Source organism: Vicia villosa, linkage group LG1 (genome assembly GCF_029867415.1).
Source record: "Vicia villosa cultivar HV-30 ecotype Madison, WI linkage group LG1, Vvil1.0, whole genome shotgun sequence".
NCBI lineage: Eukaryota > Viridiplantae > Streptophyta > Magnoliopsida > Fabales > Fabaceae > Vicia > Vicia villosa.
The window spans coordinates 45,519,447-45,543,807 of record NC_081180.1 but is presented as its reverse complement, the minus strand read 5'-3'; the positions used below and the strand labels follow the sequence as shown (position 1 = coordinate 45,543,807).

Here is a 24,361-nt window from a genome sequence, read left to right as displayed (position 1 = left end):
GAATCTCTACATTATCTGATAATTAAACCATTTATTAATTAATATGGTCAAAATTTTAAGAGTTCAACTTTTTAGTGCTTTCTGACCCAAAAATATTGGCACCTGATCCTAATTTTTGAAATGCAGAAGAAACCCATGTGCACTTTCCTATTAAGCCTCACTTTTGACTGCATAGATAGAATGGTCCTGTGATTTAGATGTTACTTTATAGTTTTGTTCTTGCAATGTGCTTTTTCTCGTTCCTTGGTTCTTAAACTTAGTTTCATTCTTGTCTTTTGGAGTCTAAGTTTCTGAGCAAAACCATCAAGAAACATTGGATTTGTTCATTTTTCTTCAACAATCAAAAGAAAGTAACACAATGAACTTTGTAACAGTTTCTTCCAAAGGAACTTGGAGTCCTATTATGACTTCTGATACAACCATTCAAAGTTACTGGCTGAATTGGAAGTTTTTTGTTTGTGTCATATTAATCATGCTTTCAACCATCTTTTCATCATTACTTATATGGAAGTATGAGGTTTTAGTTTTATCATGGAAGTCAAAAAGAAATGATGACATAGAAATCCAGAAACAAACATCATCATCATCATCAAGTTTGTGTTTGTATGAGGATGAAACTTGGAAGCCTTGTCTTAAAGGAATCCACCCTGCATGGTTGTTAGCTTTTAGAGTTTTTGCATTTATTGTCCTGTTGGTTCTTCTCATACTCATTGCTACCACTGATGGAGGAAGCGTTTTTTATTATTACACTCAGTAAGTTTTCAATTTTCATTACATTTGAATTCAAATTTGGACCAGTGTTGTATATTATTGATTAATGATTATTGATTTTTCTCCAATCCTTTGTTTTGTTTCTGTGAATCAGGTGGACTTTTACTTCAGTTACGGTCTATTTTGGGGTAATATAAAGTTTAAGAAAAAAATTCCATTAGCAATGTTGCTTAATTATTTGTGTAAAATGTAGTGTGTAATATCTGCTATGCTGTTGATGTTGTAGCTAGGATGTTTGCTGTCCATGCATGGATGTTACCAGCATCATAAAAAAGCCAGTGGTGATAAGGTGAACAATGTGGATGGAGATTCTGAGCAAGGAATTGATGATACTTCTATACTGCCTCAAAGTTTTAATCCATCTAGTCATCATAAATCTCAACAAGAACATATTGTTCGCAAACATGCAGGCATTTGGGGTTATATCTTTCAAATACTATTCCAGGTAAGCTTTGCACTAATTATATCTATCAGTTTCTGGCACAGACCGTTAAGAGTCTCACATCACACAATATATGGTCTGATTATGTGTTTATAAGTGGAGTAATTCTCACCTTACAATCTGGTTTTATATGGTGGAGTTCTACCAATTGCCATTGACCATATCATGATATTTTTTGTTTCTTGTGAATAGATTAATGCAGGTGCGGTAATGCTGACAGATTGTGCATTTTGGTTCATAATTGTTCCTTTTTTAACCATCAAAGATTACAATATAAATTTAGTAAGTACACTATCTTTTATATTTATTGTCTCATGCATATAATTAAAAACTTTGACTTAGATAAGTTATATTGTATACTTATATATTGGTATGTGGCAGCTGACTATAAGTATGCATACCATCAATGCTGTTTTTCTGCTAGGAGATACAGCTTTAAATTGTCTGGTGAGTTTATATATTTGATTATTACTACATTGAATTGTATACTGCGAATTCTTACTCTTGCTATTTCTTTGTCCTCTTCAGCACTTCCCTTGGTTTCGAATAGGATACTTTTGCCTATGGACAGTCACATATGTCATTTTTCAATGGATTGTTCATGCTATAGTTAAACTATGGTAATAATAACAATAATAATAATAACTCTCTTTATGTTTTTCCAATTCAACTACTACAATGCAAATGTGTTACATCTGCAATAATGTCTAACATAAGTTTCTTGTTATGGAAAAACAGGTGGCCATATACATTTCTTGACTTGTCATCCCACTATGCTCCATTATGGTATGAAGTTTTTTTTCTCTACATGATTCTTTCTAGTGTTTGTAAGATATGTGATTGTGATGAAGAGTTGATATTTGATTGGTTTTCAGTTACTTGTCGATGGCGTTACTGCATATTCCCTGCTATGGTGTCTTCATATTGATAATGAAGCTCAAACACAATGTGTTGTCAACGCGGTTTCCTCACTCAAATCAATGTGAAAGATGATTTTGGAATTTGGCTAGTTTATATTTTCTTAACTTGATTTTTATGTAGAAAGAGGGGATATTTTTTTAAGATGAGTAGTGAGAAGACATAAAATGCAGAATTGTAAGTTTGTAGTATTAATTTATGGGATTTTTTACTAGGTATATCACAAATTATATCAGAATATTTGATTGTTTTAAAGAGATTTAAATGCATTTGCTTATGTGGAAAATATTAGAGATGGGTGACCTTTAGTACTAATGTTTTTCTTTTTTGTTGAAAGAGAAGACAGATAAATTTAAATGCAACCTTTTACTCAGTCTTATTGGAGGTTTTTGCAACCAATAAACATTGTACTGCAACTCAAAGAATATTTTTTAGTAATAAAAATTTAAATGGATCAACCTGGATCAAATTTGAGTTGCACTCCGACAATCCCTTAAAACATGAATGATTATTTCCTACAACATAAACGGCATCCTCGTGGTATGTGTTGTAGGCACTTTACCAAGATAACTTTTGATGGAATAGATTCATTGTGAAACAAATAAGTTAGATTTTTGCAATGACTATTTCAAAGTCTAATAAAGGAATCAATATATAGTGTTGTGTATAAAGAAATGAATAGAAAGTCAAAATGTGAAAACATTGAAACAGGAAAATATGAGTGTTCATTCATGTTGTATGATTATATTTGGTGTAGCGGCATTTGAAATCTTACCGTTGTGTAAAAAATGCAACCATGGGACTAATAAAAATTATATGGTTATAAATTAAGAAATTTATCAGTCAAATGATAATGAACATGGTCCTCCCAAAAATATATTGTCATAACAAGGAAAAAAAGTCAAAATATGCTACATCTATCAAACAAGTTTATATGTTTCCTCACAACCTATGAAAAAAGTTTATATGAACTTTTCCGTCTTTCATTTATATGTTTCCTCACAACCTAAAAAGGATACAAGGAAGAAACCGACCAATTATCTTCATCATCATAGTTCTTCTTATCACCATTTTGCAAGGGCTTAGCTGAAGAAAAAGGCGAGTTTTGCTGAAAATGGAAAAACTAATGCACATACAAAACAAATACACAAATAACAGAGCAATTCTTGCATGGACACGACCCTAAATTCACATTCTTAGGCACAACCAATAAGAAAGAGTCTTTTTTAAATTTATTTTAATTTTAATTTTGGTTTTAATTGGATTCATGGGGTGGTTGAGATTATGAAGGAGAGAGAAAAATCAGTATTTATTTTTTTAATTAATTAAAATTCTGTGATTGGTTATGTGTAAAATAATTTCTTAGGTATGTGTCCACCTAAGAATTTTCCCAAATAACAATACATGCAATGGATATACAACTCAGTTACCATAAAATATTATCAAATTAGCAACCCTTACAAACAAAACTCTATTATGCATCTTCGACTTGGTTCAAAATGATGACAGACAGGACCATAAAAAGAAGAAAAGATGATGACAGACTGGACCACAAGAAAAATAAACAAAACAACTCTTGAGTTGACCTCACCACTGATTAACAGCAGATTTCTTCCCTCATCTATCAGTATTAAATCCACCTCGTGAACAATAGCAAAATGAAATGGCTTCGGCATGTACTCATGCAAAAGAATAGCCAGTAATCCAATTGTATTCCATACCACAGAAAAAAACACAACATCTAGGTTTTAGTTAAGTAATACACACTACCATCTCATCACAAGCTGCTCGCTATTTCCAACAAGATTATCTCTCAAGTAATCAAAGCCAAGCTCCTAATATAAGAAGGGAAAGAAAAGGAACACAAGAAAACATGCACTGTCAAGAAATTAATGCACAACTGAGATAACAATAGTAGCTGAAAATTGTAATTACCGAATTATTCGTATATGTTGTATCACGTCTATAGTTGAATCTCCGCTCTGCAGAATTCATCCCCCTCGGTGCATACAAACATTAAATAATCAGTTTAACAGAAAGTGCTACTGTGAGCTATTATTAAGTAATATATAAAAATCTAAAATCGTATTATGCAGTTACTGTTACAAACAAGGTTGTCAGAATCGAGAGTTTACTTTAAATCGAAAGAGGATAGTAAGATCGAAAAATCGTAAATTGCAACCAAAATCGGTGGATTCTACTCAAATAGTTTTGTTGAATCAAAAGGGGAAATCAAGATCGCATATCTTAAATATAAAAGTACTCAAAAGTTTAAAGACTTGAGTTCTCAAGGAGAAAGAAACACGGTTGATGTAGAAGCGCAAACGTCAAATAAATATCAATGAAATAGGGTTTCTCCCCTTTTTAAATAAAAATGGTTAAATCGGGTCACAAAACTGAAACGGGTAGTCTTTACCCATTCTAAAATTACCAAAAAAAACGCAAAATCGATGGACTCCATATGAGATCGCGGATTTTGCTTCAATTTAGTGATTTTGTACAAATTTATAGGGATTTTACTCTGAATTAGGATTCTACTCACGATTCAAATCGTTTAAGGTGAGCAAAATCGCAAAATCCATGGATTACACGAGTCTGATCGCGATTCTAACAACAATGGTTACAAAAATTAGTGAAAACCAGAGCCAGTCCATTTGTACATTATGTCAAAACATGTGCTCGACTAGTATATCCCACCATCAAACACATCATAGATAAACAACAAATTTTACCATTGGATGAGAGAATTTACCTGAATAAGACCATCAGAAACAAAGTTGTCAGAATCGAGAGTTTACTTTGAATCGAAAGAGGATAATAAGATCGAAAAATCGTAAATCGCAACCAAAATCGGTGGATTCTACTCAAATCATTTTGTTGAATCGGAGGGGAAATCAATATCGCATAATCGAGAATCGCAACCAAAATCAATGGATTCAAAGTGCAAGTACTCAAAGTTTAAACATAAATCAACCAAGTCTCAAATCTAAAATATAAAAGTACTCAAAAGTTTAAAATCATAAAACAAACATAAAACAACCAAGTCTCAAATCTTAAATATAAAACAAAATACTTAAACCCTATATGCTAAATTAGATCACTAATGTGCCATGCATGCCATCCACAGTTGGTGTAGAAGCACTAACGTCAAATAAATATCAATAAATTAGGATTTTCCCCCTTTTTTTAATAAAAAGGGTTAAAACTATGTCGCAAAATTGAAACGAGTCATCTTAACCCATTCTAAAACTAGTTGGAAACCCGTGCGTCCGCACGGGTTCTGCTGTCGGTTGGTGTTATGTTTTGAATAAGAATAGAATATGTAAAAAATATGAAAATCCCAAAAAAATAAAACATTATTTTTTAATAATAAATTTTTTTAATACAGAGACGTAATTAACAAAATTCTAAATAGGGAGGTGTTACTAAAAAAAACAATTTGAACAACATATTTGGGTGGAGAAAATGTGTAGAAATAAATATAATAGGAAGAATGGGTATATATTATGTTATAAATAGGAAAAATGATAAAACAATTATTTATAATCTATATATAGTGAAAATAAGTACAAAATAATAGTAAAAACGTGCCAAAAAAAGAATTATAATAGGCCAAAAACAATAATAATGATATAAAGGTAAGAAACAATTGAATGGACAAAACAAAGTACAGACAAAAAAAGGATATTTCCCAACTTAGTTATGTATTAGATATATTAGTTGGGGCCAGGGTATGTTTTTGTTAAAAAAAGGACAAATAAAGAAGTAAAATAGATGGGCCCAACTTAAAGACTTTGGATAAATATATATGAAATGGGCCCAAGATATAGACATGTCAAAGAAGTAGCTTTAAAGGTTTCTTCCTCGGTGACTAAACATAAGTTCTAAAAACGAAATTAGGGATTCGTTCTGATAGAGGAGTATTTGGTCGACGGCGCAAACAAACCTTGGACGTTGCAATGACGTAATCTTCTCCATTTAACATTCCCGATCGGTGAGTTGCATGTATATTGAATGTGTTTATCGTTTATAAGATATGTAAATGTCGTTGAAATTTTAACAGATGTATAAGATATGTATTTGTGAGTTGCATGTTCATTCTCGTAGTATGAAAGTTATCTTTTTGTCCTTGAAAATTTAGAACTGTAGAGCAACTTGGAATGGAGAACAATTGGGAAAAACTGAAGAGAGAGGTTGAGATTCGCCGAGTGTTGCAGTTGGTGACTGTTGTAGGTGGATGGAGGAAAGTTTGGGAAAGGTTTAACCGCAGAAAGAGGAACGCATGCCTTTGGGAACGTGAAAGAAAATTTAGGTTTATGATGGCAGCTCTTGAGACACGACGTAGTTCAATAGAATGGAAGGCAGCATAGCAATCAAGCAATTCCGGTCTGGGCGGAAACCCTTCTGGCAATACTGAAGGCAAGGCTGAAGAACAGGTTATGGTTGGTGTTGGGGAAAGGAAAAGAATGTCGAGAAGAGAAGCACAACGTCATGTGATTGTATTATCTTCAGATTCAGAAAGGTAAAACATAGACATAATATTTGTTAGTTAGATATTTATTGTTTGTCTGTTATTAGAAATGTGATAGCAGGTAATGTTTGGATGCATGTAAGATAAAGATGATAATAAGTACGTAATAAATAATGATAAAAGTGTTGTGATAATAGTTAAAATGTTTAGAAAGAATAGTTTATCGTTGTTCTTCTGGATGCATGGAAGAGAAGGATGACAAAGAATGTGATAAGCGAAAGAAGAGCAAAAAGAATCAGGAAGGACCAAGTTCCATTGCCAAAGAAAGGTAAAACATAGACATAATATTTGTTAATTAGATATTTATTGTTTGTCTGTTATTAGAAATGTGATAGCAGGTAATGTTTGGATGCATGTAAGATAAAGATGATAATAAGTACGTAATAAATAATGATAAAAGTGTTGTGATAATAGTTAAAATGTTTATTGTTGTTCTTCTGGATGCAGGGAAGAGAAGGATGGCAAAGAATGTGATAAGCGAAAGAAGAGCAAAAAGAATCAGGAAGGACCAAGTTCCATTGCCAAATAAAGGTAAAACATAGACATAATATTTGTTAGTTAGATATTTATTGTTTGTCTGTTATTAGTAATGTGATAGCAAGTAATGTTTGGATGCATGTAAGATAAAGATGATAATAAGTACGTAATAAATAATGATAAAAGTGATGTGATAATAGTTAAAATGTTTAGAAAGAATAGTTTATCGTTGTTCTTCTGGATGCAGGGAAGAGAAGGATGGCAAAGAATGTGATAAGCAAAAGAAGAGCAAAAAGAATCAAGAAGGACCAAGTTACATTGCCAAAGAAAGTAGTTCGGACCGAAAGGGCAAAGGAGTTATGGTCGAAGAGGAAGATGACCACATTTCAATATCATCCGATAAGGAAGGGTAAATATAATAATTTATTGTTATATATTTAGAAGCTAAATCCAAATTATTCGGACAACCTAAATAGAAGTGTCATATTTGTAGATGTATATTCCGTTTTAGTAATAGATTTTAGTTAAGAATATAATAGTTTTAAATGTTGATTTGAAATACAGACATGATGATCGTTTTGTTGTAATGCAAAAAGAAAAAAGATGGACTAAGGTGGTTACAAACCCACCAACAATGGGCACGCAAGTTCTTGCAAGTCCTTAAGTAAACCATAACTGTTGTATGATTGTAACTAAAGTGACTGTAATTAAAGTGTCATGTTAATGTGATTAATTTCTAATGAATTGTAGCAAATTCCTGTTGAGGTCATAACTAATTGTGTATTGGAAGGCAAGACTACCATTGGACTGTATGACACGGACAAACGCAAGGCCTACAATTGTGTCCTGAAGGAGAGAATAAGAATGAAATATTTCTTTGCAGGGGCTGGTATGAGTATGGGAAAAGCAGGAAGTTCAAGAAAGGTGATGTTCTAAATTTCACCATTAGGTACCCACCTGTTAAAGAAATTTTGGTGTGTGTTGTCTGTGGCAAATAGTGAAGAATTACCTTTAGAAACGTGTATTTTTGGTTAGAATAGTGTGACTTGAGTTGGTTAATTAAATAAGTTTGGATGTTTTTGTTGTAAAATATTTGTGATGTAGGTTGTGTAGTTAATGTCATTTTGAAGGATATAAAGATGCAGTGGAGTTAAAGTGTATGTGATTGTAACAGAAGTATTTATGTGGAAGGGTAGTACGTTTAGTGGTTAATACTTCTATTACAATCACATACACTTTAACTTCACTGCATCTTTATAACCTTCAAAATGACATTAACTACACAGCCTACATCACAAATATTTTACAACAAAAACATCCAAACTTACTTAATTAATCAACTCAAGTCACACTATTCTAACCCAAAATACAAGTTTCCAAAGGTAATTCTTCACTATTTGCCACTGACAACACACACCAAAATTTCTTCAACAGGTGGGTACCTAATGGTGAAATTTAGAACATCACCTTTCTTGAACTTCCTGCTTTTCCCATACTCATACCAGCCCCTGCAAAGAAACATTCCATTCTTATTCTCTCTCTTCTTCAGGACACAATTGTAGGCCTTGCGTTTGTCCGTGTCATACAGTCCAATGGTAGTCTTGCCTTCCAATACACAATTAGTTATGACCTCAACAGGAATTTGCTACAATTCATTAGAAATTAATCACATTAACACAACACTTTAATTACAGTCACTTTAGTTACAATCATACAACAGTTACGGTTTACTTAAGGACTTACAAGAACTTGCGTGCCCATTGTTGGTGGGTTTGTAACCACCTTAGTCCATCTTTTTTCTTTTTGCATTACAACAAAACGATCATCATGCCTGTATTTCAAATCAACATTTAAAACTATTATATTCTTAACTAAAATCTATTACTAAAACGGAATATACATCTACAAATATGACACTTCTATTTAGGTTGTCCGAATAATTTGGATTTAGCTTCTAAATATATAACATAAATTATTATATTTAGCCTTCCTTATCAGATGATATTGAAATGTGGTCATCTTCCTCTTCGACCATAACTCCTTTGCCCTTCCGGTCCGAACTCTTTTCTTTGGCAATGTAGCTTGGTCCTTCTTGATTCTTTTTGCTCTTCTTTCGCTTATCACATTCTTTGCCATCTTTCTCTTCCATGCATCCAGAAGAACAACGATAAACTATTCTTTCTAAACATTTTAACTATTATCACAGCACTTTTATCATTATTTATTACGTACTTATTATCATCTTTATCTTACATGCATCCAAACATTACTTGCTACCATATTACTAATAACAGACAAACAATAAATATCTAACTAACAAATATTATGTCTATGTTTTACCTTTCTTTGGCAATGGAACTTGGTCCTTCCTGATTCTTTTTGCTCTTCTTTCGCTTATCACATTCTTTGCCATCCTTCTCTTCCTTGCATCCAGAAGAACAACGATAAACTATTCTTTCTAAACATTTTAACTATTATCACAACACTTTTATTATTTATTACGTACTTATTATCATCTTTATCTTACATGCATCCAAACATTACCTGCTATCACATTTCTAATAACAGACAAACAATAAATATCTAACTAACAAATATTATGTCTATGTTTTACCTTTCTGAATCTGAAGATAATACAATCACATGACGTAGTGCTTTTCTTCTCGACATTCTTTTCCTTTCCCCAACACCAACCACAACCTGTTTTTCAGCCTTGCCTTCAGTATTGTCAGAAGGGTTTCCGCCCAGACCAAAATTGCTTGATTGCCATGTTGCCTTCCATTCTATTGAACTACGTCGTGTCTCAAGAGCTGCCATCATAAACCTAAATTTTCTTTCGCGTTCCCAAAGGCATGCGTTCCTCTTTCTGCGGTTAAACCTTTCCCAAACTTTCCTCCATCCACCTACAACACTCACCAACTGCAACACTCGGCGAATCTCAACCTCTCTCTTCAATTTTTCCCAATTGTTCTCCATTCCAAGTTGCTCTACAGTTCTAAATTTTCAAGGACAAAAAGATAACTTTCATACTACGAGAATGAACATGCAACTCACAAATACATATCTTATACATCTGTTAAAATTTCAACGACATTTACATATCTTATAAACGATAAACACATTCAATATACATGCAACTCACCGATCGGGAATGTTAAATGGCGAAGAGTACGTCATTGCAACGTCCAAGGTTTGTTTGCGCCGTCGACCAAATCCTCCTCTATCAGAACGAAACCCTAATTTCGTATTTGGAACTTATGTTTAGTCACCGAGGAAGAAACCTTTAACGCTACTTCTTTGACATGTCTATATCTTGGGCCCATTTCATATATATTTATCCAAAGTCTTTAAGTTGGGTCCATCTATTTTACTGCTTTATTTGTCCTTTTTGACAAAAATATACCCTGGCCCCAACTAATATATCTAATACATAACTAAGTTGGAAAATATCCTTTTTTTGTCTGTACTTTGTTTTGTCCATTCAATTGTTTCTTACCTTTATATCATTATTATTGTTTTTGGCCTATTATCAAATTAGCAACCCTTATGAACAAAACTCTATTATGCATCTTCGACTCGGTTCAAAATGATGACAGACAAGACCGTTAAAGAAGAAAAGATGATGACAGACTGGACCACAAGAAAAATAAACAAAACAACTCTTGAGTTGACCTCACCACTGATTAACAGCAGATTTCTTCCCTCATCTATCAGTATTAAATCCACCTCGTGAACAATAGCAAAATGAAATGGCTTTGGCATGTACTCATGCAAAAGAATAGCCAGTAATCCAATTGTATTCCATACCACAGAAAAAAACACAACATCTAGGTTTTAGTTAAGTAATACACACTACCATTTCATCACAAGCTGCTCGCTAATTCCAACAAGATTATTAATCAAAGCCAAGCTCCTAATGTAAGAAGGGAAAGAAAAGGAACACAAGAAAACATGCACTGTCAAGAAATTAATGCACAACTGAGATAACAATAGTAGCTGAAAATTGTAATTACCGAATTATTCGTACATGTTGTATCACATCTATAGTTGAATCTCCGCTCTACAGAATTCATCCCCCTCGGTGCATACAAACATTAAATAATCAGTTTAACAGAAAGTGCTACTGTGAGCTATTATTAAGTAATATATAAAAATCTAAAATCGTATTATGCAGTTACTGTTGCAAAAATTAGTGAAAACCAGAGCCAGTCCATTTGTACATTATGTCAAAACATGTGCTCGACTAGTATATCCCACCATCAAACACATCATAGATAAACAACAAATTTTACCATTGGATGAGAGAATTTACCTGAATAAGACCATCAGAATTCAGAAAGACATAAGAAACGATGAACACACCCATCCGTTCAGCATAACACTGAGTTAAATAATCATTGACAATTACAACCTCAAAGACATTAAGATCAGAGAGTGTCATTTTTGTAAAACCAAGTGTCTGCAGCGTCTGAAGAAATTGTCTAACAATCTATTAAAGCTTTAAAGTCTTGGCATTAACACAAACCATGGACACCCTCAGCGGTCAAGGAATTAAGATATGTTGCTAGCGTGGAGACTAAGGTTTTCCCCTCTCCCGTTTTCATCTCAGCAATTGACCCATCATGCAACACAGCTCCACCGATAATCTAACAACAAGAAATTTTCATGAAGAACAACTCAGTTACCTTATTCTAGTCTTCTATAAACAAAATATGCACAAAATATATTGGATTTGGCTCTTCTATAACAAGAAGGGCTCTAACAATTCGATACACATTATTATAACCAAGAAAATGAATAAAGGATTATAAACAGATAAATTACTTGGCTTTCACAATAGCTTCTACAGTTTTTCTTTCTTGTGTGCTCACTTGTTCACGCTCACCTGTCACCTGCGAATAGTTAATAATCTTCAAAATCAATCTATTTATCATACTTAGTCTCAAGTTGCTAATTGGTGGCTACTAGCAAGCATAACCACACCATGACAGAACGTTGTTCGCAAGGTTGTCAAAATCGAGAGTTTACTTTGAATCGAAAGAGGATAGTAAGATCGAAAAATTGTAAATCGCAACCAAAATCGGTGGATTCTACTCAAATCGTTTTGTTGAATCGAAAGGGGAAATCAAGATCACATATCGGTGGAATCCATATGAGATCGCGGATTTTGCTGCGATTTAGCGATTTTGCGATTTTGTGCGATTTTATTGGGATTTTGCTCTGAATTAGGATTCTACTAACGATTCAGATCGTTTAGGGTGAACAAAATCCATGGATTTCACGATTTTGATCGCGATTCTGACAACAATGGTCGTTCCGCTAATGCTATCTCTAAGTTTCTTGCTAGTTCCATATGAAAACTATAGTTAATTCTTACTTCCATTTCAATTTCATTTAGTAGCTATGTTTTTAACCATTAAACTTAGATCTTCAGAATTCATATAAAATAGAGAGTGTAAAAGAAATCTACCCCTATAAAAACTATTTAATATCAAAATTCTCTACCAGGCCATTTGCTATAATCAATAAAACATTGAACCAGCCTTCACTTTTCATAACTCTTGTGATTCCCATCTCAATGACCGGGACAAATGATCATGGTCCTGGCACGAATTAGAGGTGATAAATAGCATAAGCAAGAAGATAAATGAAATATATAAATGAGATGAAGTTTGACTAATGATCAAATACCGGAAAGCCGTAATTAAGGGGACCCATTCCCTATACTGTGACAACAGTTCTTCAATTCCATGACAAAATCCATCATCGGCATTAAAATAAAAAACTTCCTGGTCAAGTATTGAAGCTTCCAATGTAAACAAACACACACATAACTCACATATATTAGATTATAACCTAAAAAAATTTCATGAAATTTTCATGAAGAACAATTCAGTTATCTACTTCTAGTCTTCTATAAACTAAGTATGCATTTAATATATTGGATTTGGCTCTTCTATAACAAGAAGTGCACTCTAACAATTAAAATTATAATAAAAAGTATAAGCAAAACTATATCAAAACAAACTATAAGATTGTCAAATTTTGGATAGTCGACTTTCACGTTTTTAACTCTATACTTTATTCTTTAATACAACAGACAAACAGATGCAAGAGAGTGACACCTGAACATCAAAATGGCGCATTCCAAGTTTCCTTGTGGCAGCCTCCTGGACAACTGTGAACGCCTCTGAAAGATTCATTCATTCATCGAAAATTACATTCAAAAGTCGTGGTTAAGAAATGAAGAAACAGAGTAAAAAATAGTGAAGCGAACCAGCTTGAATATCTGCAAGTATCTCCCCTCACCCAAGCCGGAGGCGAAAATCCTTGGTTTTGGCGGCCAACTGCTCATCGGAGAGAGCTTGAATCCAAGGCTTGAAAGTTGAAAGCATTGATGGAGTCCACCAGACGGAAGTGGTCGTTAACTACTCAGTGGTTCAAGCTGATGAAGTCAATGAAAGTCTTACGAATGCGACCAAGATTTTCCGGAAACGAAGGGATATAAGTCAGTCAGTTATGGCATTTCGTCGAACATTTGATGTGCATGGAAAAGAAAATAGGCAAAGACCAAATACAAGTTTGAGAGAAACTAACCTTCCAACCAGGTTTAGGCTTTAGCTCAATTTTGAGAGAAATTAAAGTCCCTAAACTATTAAATAATTTATAACTAGTCCCTGAATTTAGAGATCCAAACACAAACTATTTGAAGTTTAGGAGAATTGAAAATTATTTACAAGTTGAGATTCCATTAAAAAAAAATAGTTTAGGGATTAAATTAAATTCAGGAAGGTTAGTTACCTTAGCTTCCCAAAAAGTAAACATCAGTATGGAAAAGGGAGGTGAAGAGTATCTTTAGACGAACTTCACCGGCTTGTGGTCATTAGTTTTGGGATCATCTAGAAAACTACATCATGCTACATCTGTAAATGTAAACAGAGAGATTAAAAATCAGACAGCCAAAATCCAACTTTATGGTGACTTGTGGCTATTAGAATGAGTCACTATCAAAACAAACTCGCTGTAGACGACTACAATTTTTGTCATATTAACACAACCAACTTAAATCTTTCATCTACCTTTCATCTGACAGAAACTTGTTCGTTCTTGGCAGCCACGATTATATCTTGCTCAACTTGAAACACAATAGAGTAATCAAGACATTCCCTTGCATTCTAGGAAAAGGGTCGAGAAACTACCCGAGTTTAGGATCATCCGTGTTACTCCCATTAGATCATAAAGAGAGGTTTCAAAACTTGTATAGATGCTTCTATAGAACAGGTTCTATAAAACTGTAAGAGAGGTTTCAGAACTTGTTTAGCTGCTTCTATCAGACAAAAGCATGAAAGAAAGAACTACGGATCTGCTAGTTCATTTCTTCCATAAACAAAGAGCCTATAATTTCCCTAAACAAATGTTCAAGCAAAATCCCTTTAGTTAAAATGGAAAGAGAAGCATTATGCCAATATAACACTAGAAAAATCAATGCACTTTTATTTTCTTATGATGACGGAGTATCCCAACCCTCAATATGAACCAGATCAACATGTTCGTAACAAGAAAATGCAACAAAACTTGATTTTATCATAGAGAGAGTTAAATTAAGACCACATGGAAATTTGTCCATCAGTAGAAAAAAAAAAGGTTAAAGAGCAAACAATTTGCCTCACAAATCAGAAACTGCTGAAATATGTAGCCTATCAAATAAATAAAACAATGTGCCAAGATTACACAAATGATGGGCTGTTAGTTGTTTATCAGACAGCACCTCTTTCTCTAATCAATCAATTCATTTCAAACAACAGAAAAATTGGATTTCAACTAAAACTAGCTTCCATCATAATTAAAGTTTCATTCGTCAGTATACTCCCCTCCCCACCTCTTTGTCTAATGAATCACTATCTATATCTACAAGAGAAAACAATAACAGAAGGCATTTCACTCACAAACAAGCATAGTATATAAAAAAGTTGTGAAATAGTTGATATATTGGCACTATAGAGTAGCAGAACTTAACAAACTACTTAAGTTTTGTGACACACGATTTAGTACAAAATGTTGTCAAATTCAAATAGCGGACATAATATAACACTTTAGCCAAGCAGAACTAGAACAAACTGCTACTCTTCGCGATTTTCTATTGACAATACAAGTAAGAAAAAGACTACTCTTCAATCTTAAATTCTAAATCTTGAAATGCTTAATGAAATTATGTATACAAAGCAGGTTCAGGATCATGACAAGTTAACATAAACATAACGGAATAGAACAATGAAATAGTGAAAACCTTGTTGGATCTCCATGACTAGCCAACCAAGGCTCAACCACTGAAGCACCAAAAGAATCAACAATATGCCTATGATTATCCGATTTGTTAAACTCATCACCACCACCAGGGCTTCCTCCACCAACCCTCCCAACCCTCATCGATTTACTACACTCAGCCAAATTCGCCTGCTTCGCCAACCAATTCAACACCTTAAACCCATACTCAAACACAGCCGGACACCTACTCTCCGGCGCCAACCTATAACCAACAGCAACCACAATCACATTGTAAAGTTTCATGAGAGGAAGTAATAGAAAATCCTTGTGTTTTTATTGAAGCATTGATAGATTTGTCTGTTAAAAAAACATGAAGGGATGATTTTGTAAGAAAAGGGTAGGAAGTTTGGAAGTTACGTGCATATCATTGTCCACCATGAAGGAATATAAAAGAGAAAGAAAATATATACTATGTAAAGAGTGTATTGTAACATCTCGTGAGACAATTTAATCCAACGACTTTTGACCATAATTCACCCTGAACCATTGTATTGCTAGTCTACTTTAGACGTCACCTAATAGGTAATATAAAATGAAAAATAAATTTAAATTTAACTCGAGTGATGATTCTTGTAGGTAATCTTGTAATAAAACTGGTAAAAGTAGTATTTTATAACAAATAATAAATGTTCACTAAAAGTGTGTGTTACAATAGGTTTTTTAGTGAATATTTGTTGAATTTAATTAGAATTCATCGACATTGTAAAGTATTTTTTATTCTGATAGTAAATTTTAACTGTCAAATCTTAAATAATGATTGACTCTTTCATTATTCTTTTGAAGTTTTACGACATGATCAATTGGAGTGGTTGCTTCTTTAAAGTTTAGGTGTTTGAACTTATCAAGCATTTTCTCAATGTAATGCGTTTGACTAAGTTCATAACCCCCACTATTTCGCATTATTTTATCCCTAAAACTGTGTCAACAAGTTTAAAATCTTTCATCTTGAAAGTGAAAGTTAGAAACCTCTTTCTCTCTAAAATTCCATTCAAATCATTGCTAATTATTAACACATAATAAACATAGAGACAAATGAGTATTACAATGCTTTTGCACACCTTTGTGTATAGACACTTGTCACAAGAATTAGGAATAAATCCATTTGAAAGTAAGACAGAGTCAAATATTTGATGTCATTGTTTTGTTGCTTGTTTTAAGCCATATAAGGATTTGACAAGTTTACACACCTTTTGTTCATTTTCAGGAAGCACGTAGCCTTCTGGTTGTTCCATGTAGATTTCCTCATCGAGATCTCCATTTAGGAATGTTATTTTAACATCCATTTTATGAACTATAAGGTCATTCAAAGAGGCCAAGGCAAACAACAATCTAATTGTGGTTGTCCTTGCCACTGGTGCATTTGTATCGAAGTAATCTATGCCTTCTTTTTGTATAAATCCTTTTGCTAATAATCTGGTCTTATAAGTGTTTAAGGTACCATCACTATGATACTTCCTTTTAAACACTCACTTGCATCCAATAGGCCTTGATACCTTTGGTAAACAACAAATTCCCAAGTGTGGTTTGACATAATTGAATCCATTTCATCTTGGATAGCGTCCTTTCAAAAGGAAGAGTCCCTTGAAGCTATTGCTTCCTTGTAGGTTTTAAGATCATCCTCTACTTGAAAAATAATAAGAATGCTTTGAACAAAATTCTTACAATCTATATAAGTAGTGTTGTTTATAAATTAGTTAGTATGTTATGTAACTTTAGTTTTATGTATTGAATGTTTTTGCTAATTTTTGCTAACTTTAGATTCGGTTTCACTTGTTCGCGACCACAACATCAAAGAAAAATTAGTTGAACTTGGTATATTTGTGAAAAGTTACAATGGAGATCTGTTGTATGAACCTTGGGAGTTATATGATGAAAACGGACATGCTTTTATAACCTTTGATCTTTTTTGGTAGAGGTGCTTGCACAAGCAAATGGAACATGTTTCACTTATTCATTCATGGCAATTAATTCCAGCTAAAGGTATGCACATTACCATGATTTTATTGTTTCCCATTATAATATGGTTGTTAGTATTAGATAATTCTGTTAAAGGAACCACAATAGAACATCCTTTTAAAATCAATCTCTTGGATCCAAAATACAACCAAACAGGAACCACAATAATAATACTAGTAGTTAAACCACTTGATCTTACTAGAATCAGATTTAGTTAAACCACTTGATCTTACTACCATAGTATTAGTTAAACTACTTAATCTTACTGCTACTAATATTAGCCAATTCCAAGAATATCGAAGTCAAACAACTCATGACGAGTAGAAATGTCTCAAGAAATTATGGTTTACCTAATAATAGACTTCCTTTGTGGCACTAGAGAATGATTCCTTAACTTAACAGGCTTTATAAACTGTGTAACCAAAAAAGAGGAGAGAAAGAAAATACACAAGTCAAAACAATCAACTTCTTGTTTTGAAACTTAATAAACCTAAATCAAAATATTATTCCGATTTTACCTCCGATTTAACTAATCAAAGCAGAAACCAGTCATTGAAAAATAACAACCATAGAACAGTAAGACAGTAAACTACGAACACAAAGAACATAATCAAACAAGGTTAATACTCCAAGGCTCCAAGTATCTAATCCAAATAAAAAACACTTTCGAAACATTCTTAACCGAAACAGCCATCGAACTAAACAACAATGTCCTCAACAAAAACCTATACAAAGGCCTCTGCAAACATTTGTTTCAACACGCATAACCTAAGTCCTTGTTCTTAGAAACCTCCATAGTCCTGCACCTAACACTAGAACGATAACTAGAACCAGAACCAAAATCTCCATTCTCACGAAACGCAGTTATGGTACTCACAAACAGCTTAACAACTTCACTTAAACTCGACGGCAGATGCATTTCTACAAATGGAAAGGTATGGCTTCATCGCCTATTATCGAAACGGCGAATTGAAATGACAAATCAAAACATGATTCGAAATGATGAATCGATCCAATCGAAATAAAGAATCAAGAAGAAACATAAAGCTTACCTGAACAAGGAGAAAGGATTTCCTTTGAATAAAATCAATGAAGCAGGAAACTTAAGCAGAAGCGTTTCTCGAAGAACAAGAAAAGATGAGCATAAGTTTGGCACTTAAGAGCGGAGAACTCTTGAAGATGCCTCCGGTCACGTCGTTACGGCGAACTCTTGAAGACGCCTTCGGTCATAATCTTGAATACGAAACTGAGGGTTTGGAGAAGAAAACGGAGGGTTTATTGAAGATGAAAACAAACTCTTGAAGACGAAAAGATAAGCGGAAGTTTTGAGGAGAAATGTGTTGTTTCTAAGTTTTGTTTAATTTTAATTTTATTTATCAAAATTATTAATTTATAATTTATTTTTATTTTATAGTTTAGTTTTAATTTTTTTTAATATATAGCTTTGATTTTAAATTATTTAGTTTTTATTTTTTTTATTTTTTTATGAAATTAAATTTTATTTTAATTTATAGTTTTAGTATTATTTAATATGATTTTAATAAGAGAAACTCTTATTACATTTTTTTGGGTTCTTAGGCACCATGTGCGTTTTCAAAATTACCCATCTATTTTCGTAGATGTATCTCCATAAACATATTTTCTTAGTCAACGTTGGGTTGTTCCGTAAGTGCTATCTCTGGAATATAATTTTTTATTTTAATTATGGTTTCAGTTTTAAAAAGAGATTAATTGTGGTGTTATATTTTTACACAATCAAATCAAATATAATTAAAATTAAAAGTCTTTTTACTAATATAAAAAGACTCTTCATCTTATTGATAAGTTTGTTATTATTGATTCACATAACAATTAATCTATGGTTGAGTGTAGTTGTGTCTCCTTGAGTCAATTATCACTCATTTATATTTGGTTGGGGAGAGTGTAATGTTTCTACTTTGGCAAGTGGTTGGTTAATATTATTAATGTTATTTAATGTCATTTAGATTTATTCAAACTTATAAATTTCTCAAATCCCTTTATGTTTTCCTTTCTCTATTCATTCACATACACCTAACCTTTTTAAAAACACAATCTTATCCAAATTATTATTCTCTTTTTCGTAAGAAACACAATCTTATACAAAATTAACTACTAGTATTATTTTAATTGTGATGCTGGAATTATATTCTAATGTATTATTCTGTTGTAAAAAAAATGAAGTTTATAGCTGATTTAACATAAAGCAAAAGGTTTCGTAGGTACATCTACGGAACATTCTGGTTGTAACTACGGAACATTTTCTGAACTGAATTAGTTTGAATTTTTCCCAACATTTACCATTATAAACCACCTCCATAGATGTACTTCCGAAAAAATGTAAATTTAGGCGCAAAAAAAAGTACTTCATGATGTGCATCACCACACTAAGTAAATTTAGGCTTCCACCACACTAAGTAGCAACTTTTTTTAGTTAAAGTGTGTTGCTAGATTTTTCCCTATGGAAAGTACACACAATACTTTCTCAGTGTTGTCAATTGCAGAAAATAACATTTTGTTTAAATTCCTCTATGCTAGAGTGATATATCACCACTGTAGTTTCTATTTGACAACAATAATGCCCTGTTTCTATTTACTATTATATTTATACTTTTAAAATGTTGATTGACTTGATTTGACCTGTTAAAACTTAGACTTTTTGAACCTACTGATATTGTTACAGCCTCACCCTCTCACTGCTACACCCTCTGTTACAGCCTCACCCTCACCCTCTCACCCTCTCACGTATTCCCATTCCTTTTCAAATAATTTTTCTCTCTCCCCTTATATATTATTCCTTTCTTATTTTTTTCTCTCATAACTTCTAACTTCTTTGATAAAGCAGCAGAAAGAATTTCAACAATATGAACAAAGCTCAGACTTTCTTTCAGGGGGTATGTGTTTTGACTGATCCATTATTTTGGCAAAAGCACGCCTTTTGTCTTTGATTTATTAGATTAGAATGATTCTGATTTCATATATTTATGTACATGAAGGTGCACTACATCCATATCAACTTGAAGGATTGAACTTTCTACGATTCTCCTGGGCCAATGAAACCCATGTTATACTTGCTGATGAAATGGGACTTGATACTTAGTCTCAATTGTTTTCGTGCTCAATCTATTTATTGCCTCTCCCTAATATCACTTTTCTCTACTGTTATTCTTAATTTGGAGTTTCTAGCCGAAGCATAAGTTTTTGATGGCTTGCTTTTTCATCTTCAAGAAAAACCATACAAAGGATTGCTTTCTTGACATCTCTTTTCAAAGAGAATGTTTCTCCACAACTGGTGGTTGCTCCGCTTTCTACACTAAGAAACTTGGAGCAGGAATTTGCGACTTGGGCACCTCAAATGAATAGTGTATGTATACTCAATTTCTTAGTTTCATTTTTATTAGTATATTGTTAGGGATGAATTTATGGTATTTTCATGGGTTATTATAAATACGTTATGCTCTAAACTTAAACAAATTGTGATAGTTTCATGGATTTTTCAGCGAGAATCGGACTACATATGTATAGTTCATGTTGTGAAGCAAATCGAATCACTTTGGGTATTATGGATGCAGGTTTGGAGCTGAAAAGTAGCCCTATAAGAGCATGAAGAGGAAAGGAAGCTGGAAGAATCAAAAGAAAAGCAAAAAGGAGAAATTTCTAACAAAGCTGCGCCGCGAAGGATGCAAGCGCGCCGCACCAAATCCACGGCGTATCCAACCCAACTCTTATAAATAGAAGCCCTAGCTGCCAATTAAAGGTGTGATTTTTTTGTGAACGAAATTAAGAGAGAAATCTGATCTTGAAGCACAGAGCAACCATTGAAGAAAGATTCTACATCAATTGAAGAGATTTTATTGATCATGATGAACTCCTCAATCAACCATTGTGTGTTCTTCATGTCTATGGAGAGCTAATTTTATTTTGTTGAGTTTAAGGTAGTAGTTAACCTATGATTATGCAATACCATTGATTAATTCTTGTGAACAATTGTTTGAATACATTATCAATAAGAAGCCTTGTTTTTATGTTAAATTATTGTTAAATCTTTGATCGAAAGAAAAGGTTTAAACTTTTGCCCTAGGTTACTATATTGATTCATTCATAATTTGCAGAGATGGAATTGTGAATGAGTTTTCATTATTATCGTGATCTATTATTTTTATCGATATTGATATTCTGAGAGATCGAATCTCATACTGGTAGAAATTCATCTAACTTGATCTGCAGACATGAGATCTAGTTTGAGGATAAATGAAGATGATAATCCAAATGATAGTTTACTTATGATTTAACTAATAAATTGCATAGGAATAGGTTGATGAACCCTAAAGCTCAACATATCTCTTTTATTGTTAACCAAGTTTCAACATTCTAGTTTTATTATTTGTTTAGATTTAATAGCATATTTAAAATAATAAAACAAACTCAACTATTTTTACTCACTCAAAATAATTTGTTATAGAACGGCAGTGATATTAAACCAATCCCTGTGGATACGATATATAGAAAATATTTACCCACAAATACTTTCAACATATATTTAGGGATAGAGATCCTCTCCTATTTGTTTTCTACTGCCAAGCATTCTGCCTAAATACCAGCCATTCATTGAGAGTTTATCTCTCTCATACAAACTATTTCTTTCTATTTAGTTCTTTTTTGAATTTTTTCAACCCTTAGATTAGCACAGGAGAGACTGCGGCACAAAACCAGCAGCAGAGGATTTGTTTCCGTATATTTAGGCTTCCACCACACTAAGGGTGTGTTTGTTTCAAGGTTAGAAAAATTATTCCTTGGAATGATATTCCCAGGATTAGTATTCCTTGGAATATTATTCCAACTTATGTGTTTGGTAAGAATTTTGTTTCCTAGGAATAATGATAAAATTTGTTTAATTTAAAAATATTAAAAAATAAAAATAATAATAAATGTGAGTGATAGTGGGAAGTTAAAGTTGGTTGAACTTATTCCCATGGGAATATTATATTCTCACCCCTTAAGCCTTGGAATAAAAATAAAAAAGTCATGTGTAAATAAGAATCCTGGGAATAAAAAATGCCTTGGAATAATTTTTTAAAACTTGAATCAAACATGGGAATGTTGCATTCCCGTGGCCATATTCCTGGGAATCTTTTTTACAACCTTGAAACAAACACACCCTAAGTAGCGACTTTTTTTAGTTAAAGTGTATTGCTAGAATTTTCCCTATGCAAAGTACACAAATACTCTATCAGTGTTGTCAATTGCAGAAAATAGCATTTTGTTTAAATTCCTCTATGCTATAGTGATATATCACCACTATAGTTTCTATTTGACAACAATAATGCCCTGTTCCTATTTACTATTATATTTATACTTTTAAAATGTTGATTGACTTGATTTGACCTATTAAAACTTAGACTTTTTGAACCTACTGCTACTGCTACACCCTCTGTTACAGCCTCACCCTCACCCTCTCACCCTCTCACTTATTCCCATTACTTTTTAAATAATTCTTCTCTATCCCCTTATATATTCTTCCTTATTTTTTCTCTCATAACTTCTAACTTCTTTGATAAAGCAGCAGAAAGAATTTCAACAATATGAACAAAGCCCAGACTTTCTTTCAAGGGGTATGTGTTTTAACTGATCCATTATTTTGGCAAAAGCACGCCTTTTGTCTTTCATTTATTAGATTTGAATGATCCTGATTTCATATATTTATGTACATGAAGGTGCACTACATCCATATTAACTTGAAGGATTAAACTTTCTACGATTCTCCTGGGCCAATGAAACCCATGTTATACTTGCTAATGAAATGGGACTTGATACTTAGTCTCAATTGTTCTCGTGCTCAATCTATTTATTGTCTCCACCTAATATCACTTTTCTTTACTATTATTCTTAATTTGGAGTTTCTAGCTGAAGCATAAGTTTTTGATGGCTTGCTATTTCATCTTCAGGAAAAACCATACAAAGGATTGCTTTCTTGGCATCTCTTTCCAAAGAGAATGTTTCTCCACATCTGGTGGTGGCTCCACTTTCTACACTAAGAAACTGGGAGCAGGAATTTGCGACTTGGGCACCTCAAATGAATAGTGTATGAATACTCAATTTCTTAGTTTCATTTTTATTAGTATATTTAGGGATTGAGATCCTCTCCTGTTTGTTTTCTACTGCCAAGCATTCTGCCTAAATACCATTCATTCATTGAGAGTTTTTCTCTCTCATACAAACTGTTTCCTTCTATTTAGTTCTTTTTTGAATTTTTTCAACCCTTAGATTAGCACAGGAGAGACTGTTGCACCAAACCAGCAGCAGAGGATCTGCTTCTGTATATTTAGGCTTCCACCACACCAAGTAGCAACTTTTTTTTAGTTAAAGTGTATTGCTAGATTTTTCCCTATGGAAAGTACACACAATACTCTGTCAGTGTTGTCAATTGCAGAAAATAGCATTTTGTTTAAATTCCTCTATGCTAGAATGAAATATCACCACTGTAGTTTCTATTTGACAATAATAATGCCTTGTTCCTATTTACTATTATATTTATACTTTTAAAATGTTGATTGACTTGATTTGACCTGTTAAAACTTAGACTTTTCGAACCTACTCCTACTGCTACACCCTCTATTACAACGTCGCCCTCTCACTGCTACACCCTCTGTTACAGCCTCACCCTCACCCTCTCACGTATTCCCATTCCTTTTTAAATAATTTTTATCTCTCCCCTTATATAATCTTCCTTGCTTATTTTTTTCTCTCATAACTTTTAACTTCTTTGATAAAGCAGTAGAAAGAATTTCAACAATATGAACAAAGCCCAGAGTTTCTTTCAGGGGGTATGTGTTTTTACTGATCCATTATTTTGGCAAAAGCACGCCTTTTGTCTTTGATTTATTAGATTTCAATGATCCTTATTTCATATATTTATGTACATG

At 33.0% G+C, this 24,361-nt stretch overlaps 2 protein-coding genes across 51 annotated transcripts; one reads left to right on the top strand and one right to left on the bottom strand.

The window, feature by feature from the left end:
• The first annotated feature begins 135 nt into the window (after nt 1-135).
• LOC131636215 (uncharacterized) lies at nt 136-2,886 on the top strand. Its single transcript, XM_058906859.1, has 8 exons — nt 136-753; nt 866-899; nt 998-1,216; nt 1,406-1,495; nt 1,595-1,660; nt 1,742-1,833; nt 1,952-1,999; nt 2,089-2,886. The coding sequence occupies exons 1-8, from the start codon at nt 359-361 to the stop codon at nt 2,204-2,206; spliced, it is 1,062 nt and encodes a 353-aa protein (XP_058762842.1). The 5' UTR covers nt 136-358; the 3' UTR covers nt 2,207-2,886.
• A 718-nt stretch (nt 2,887-3,604) lies between these two features.
• LOC131636232 (uncharacterized) lies at nt 3,605-18,765 on the bottom strand. 50 transcript variants are annotated; one of them, XR_009294050.1, is made up of 14 exons: nt 18,473-18,765; nt 15,427-15,666; nt 14,219-14,545; nt 13,941-14,062; nt 13,737-13,816; nt 13,417-13,604; nt 13,265-13,329; nt 12,831-12,928; nt 12,645-12,742; nt 11,964-12,031; nt 9,754-11,785; nt 9,480-9,562; nt 8,883-8,970; nt 5,951-8,784 (listed from the first exon to the last, which is right to left on the bottom strand). XR_009294050.1 is itself a non-coding variant. In XM_058906873.1 (9 exons), the coding sequence occupies exons 3-8, from the start codon at nt 11,741-11,743 to the stop codon at nt 8,948-8,950; spliced, it is 711 nt and encodes a 236-aa protein (XP_058762856.1). In that variant the 5' UTR covers nt 11,744-11,785; nt 11,964-12,031; nt 12,610-12,824; the 3' UTR covers nt 5,934-8,784; nt 8,883-8,947. The 50 variants fall into 50 exon arrangements, 1 of the variants encoding a protein (XP_058762856.1); XR_009294054.1 differs by having other exon boundaries at nt 13,737-13,791; XR_009294063.1 differs by having other exon boundaries at nt 5,952-8,784; nt 9,754-11,199; nt 11,452-11,550; nt 11,665-11,785; nt 13,417-14,062.
• Nucleotides 18,766-24,361: the final 5,596 nt, after the last annotated feature.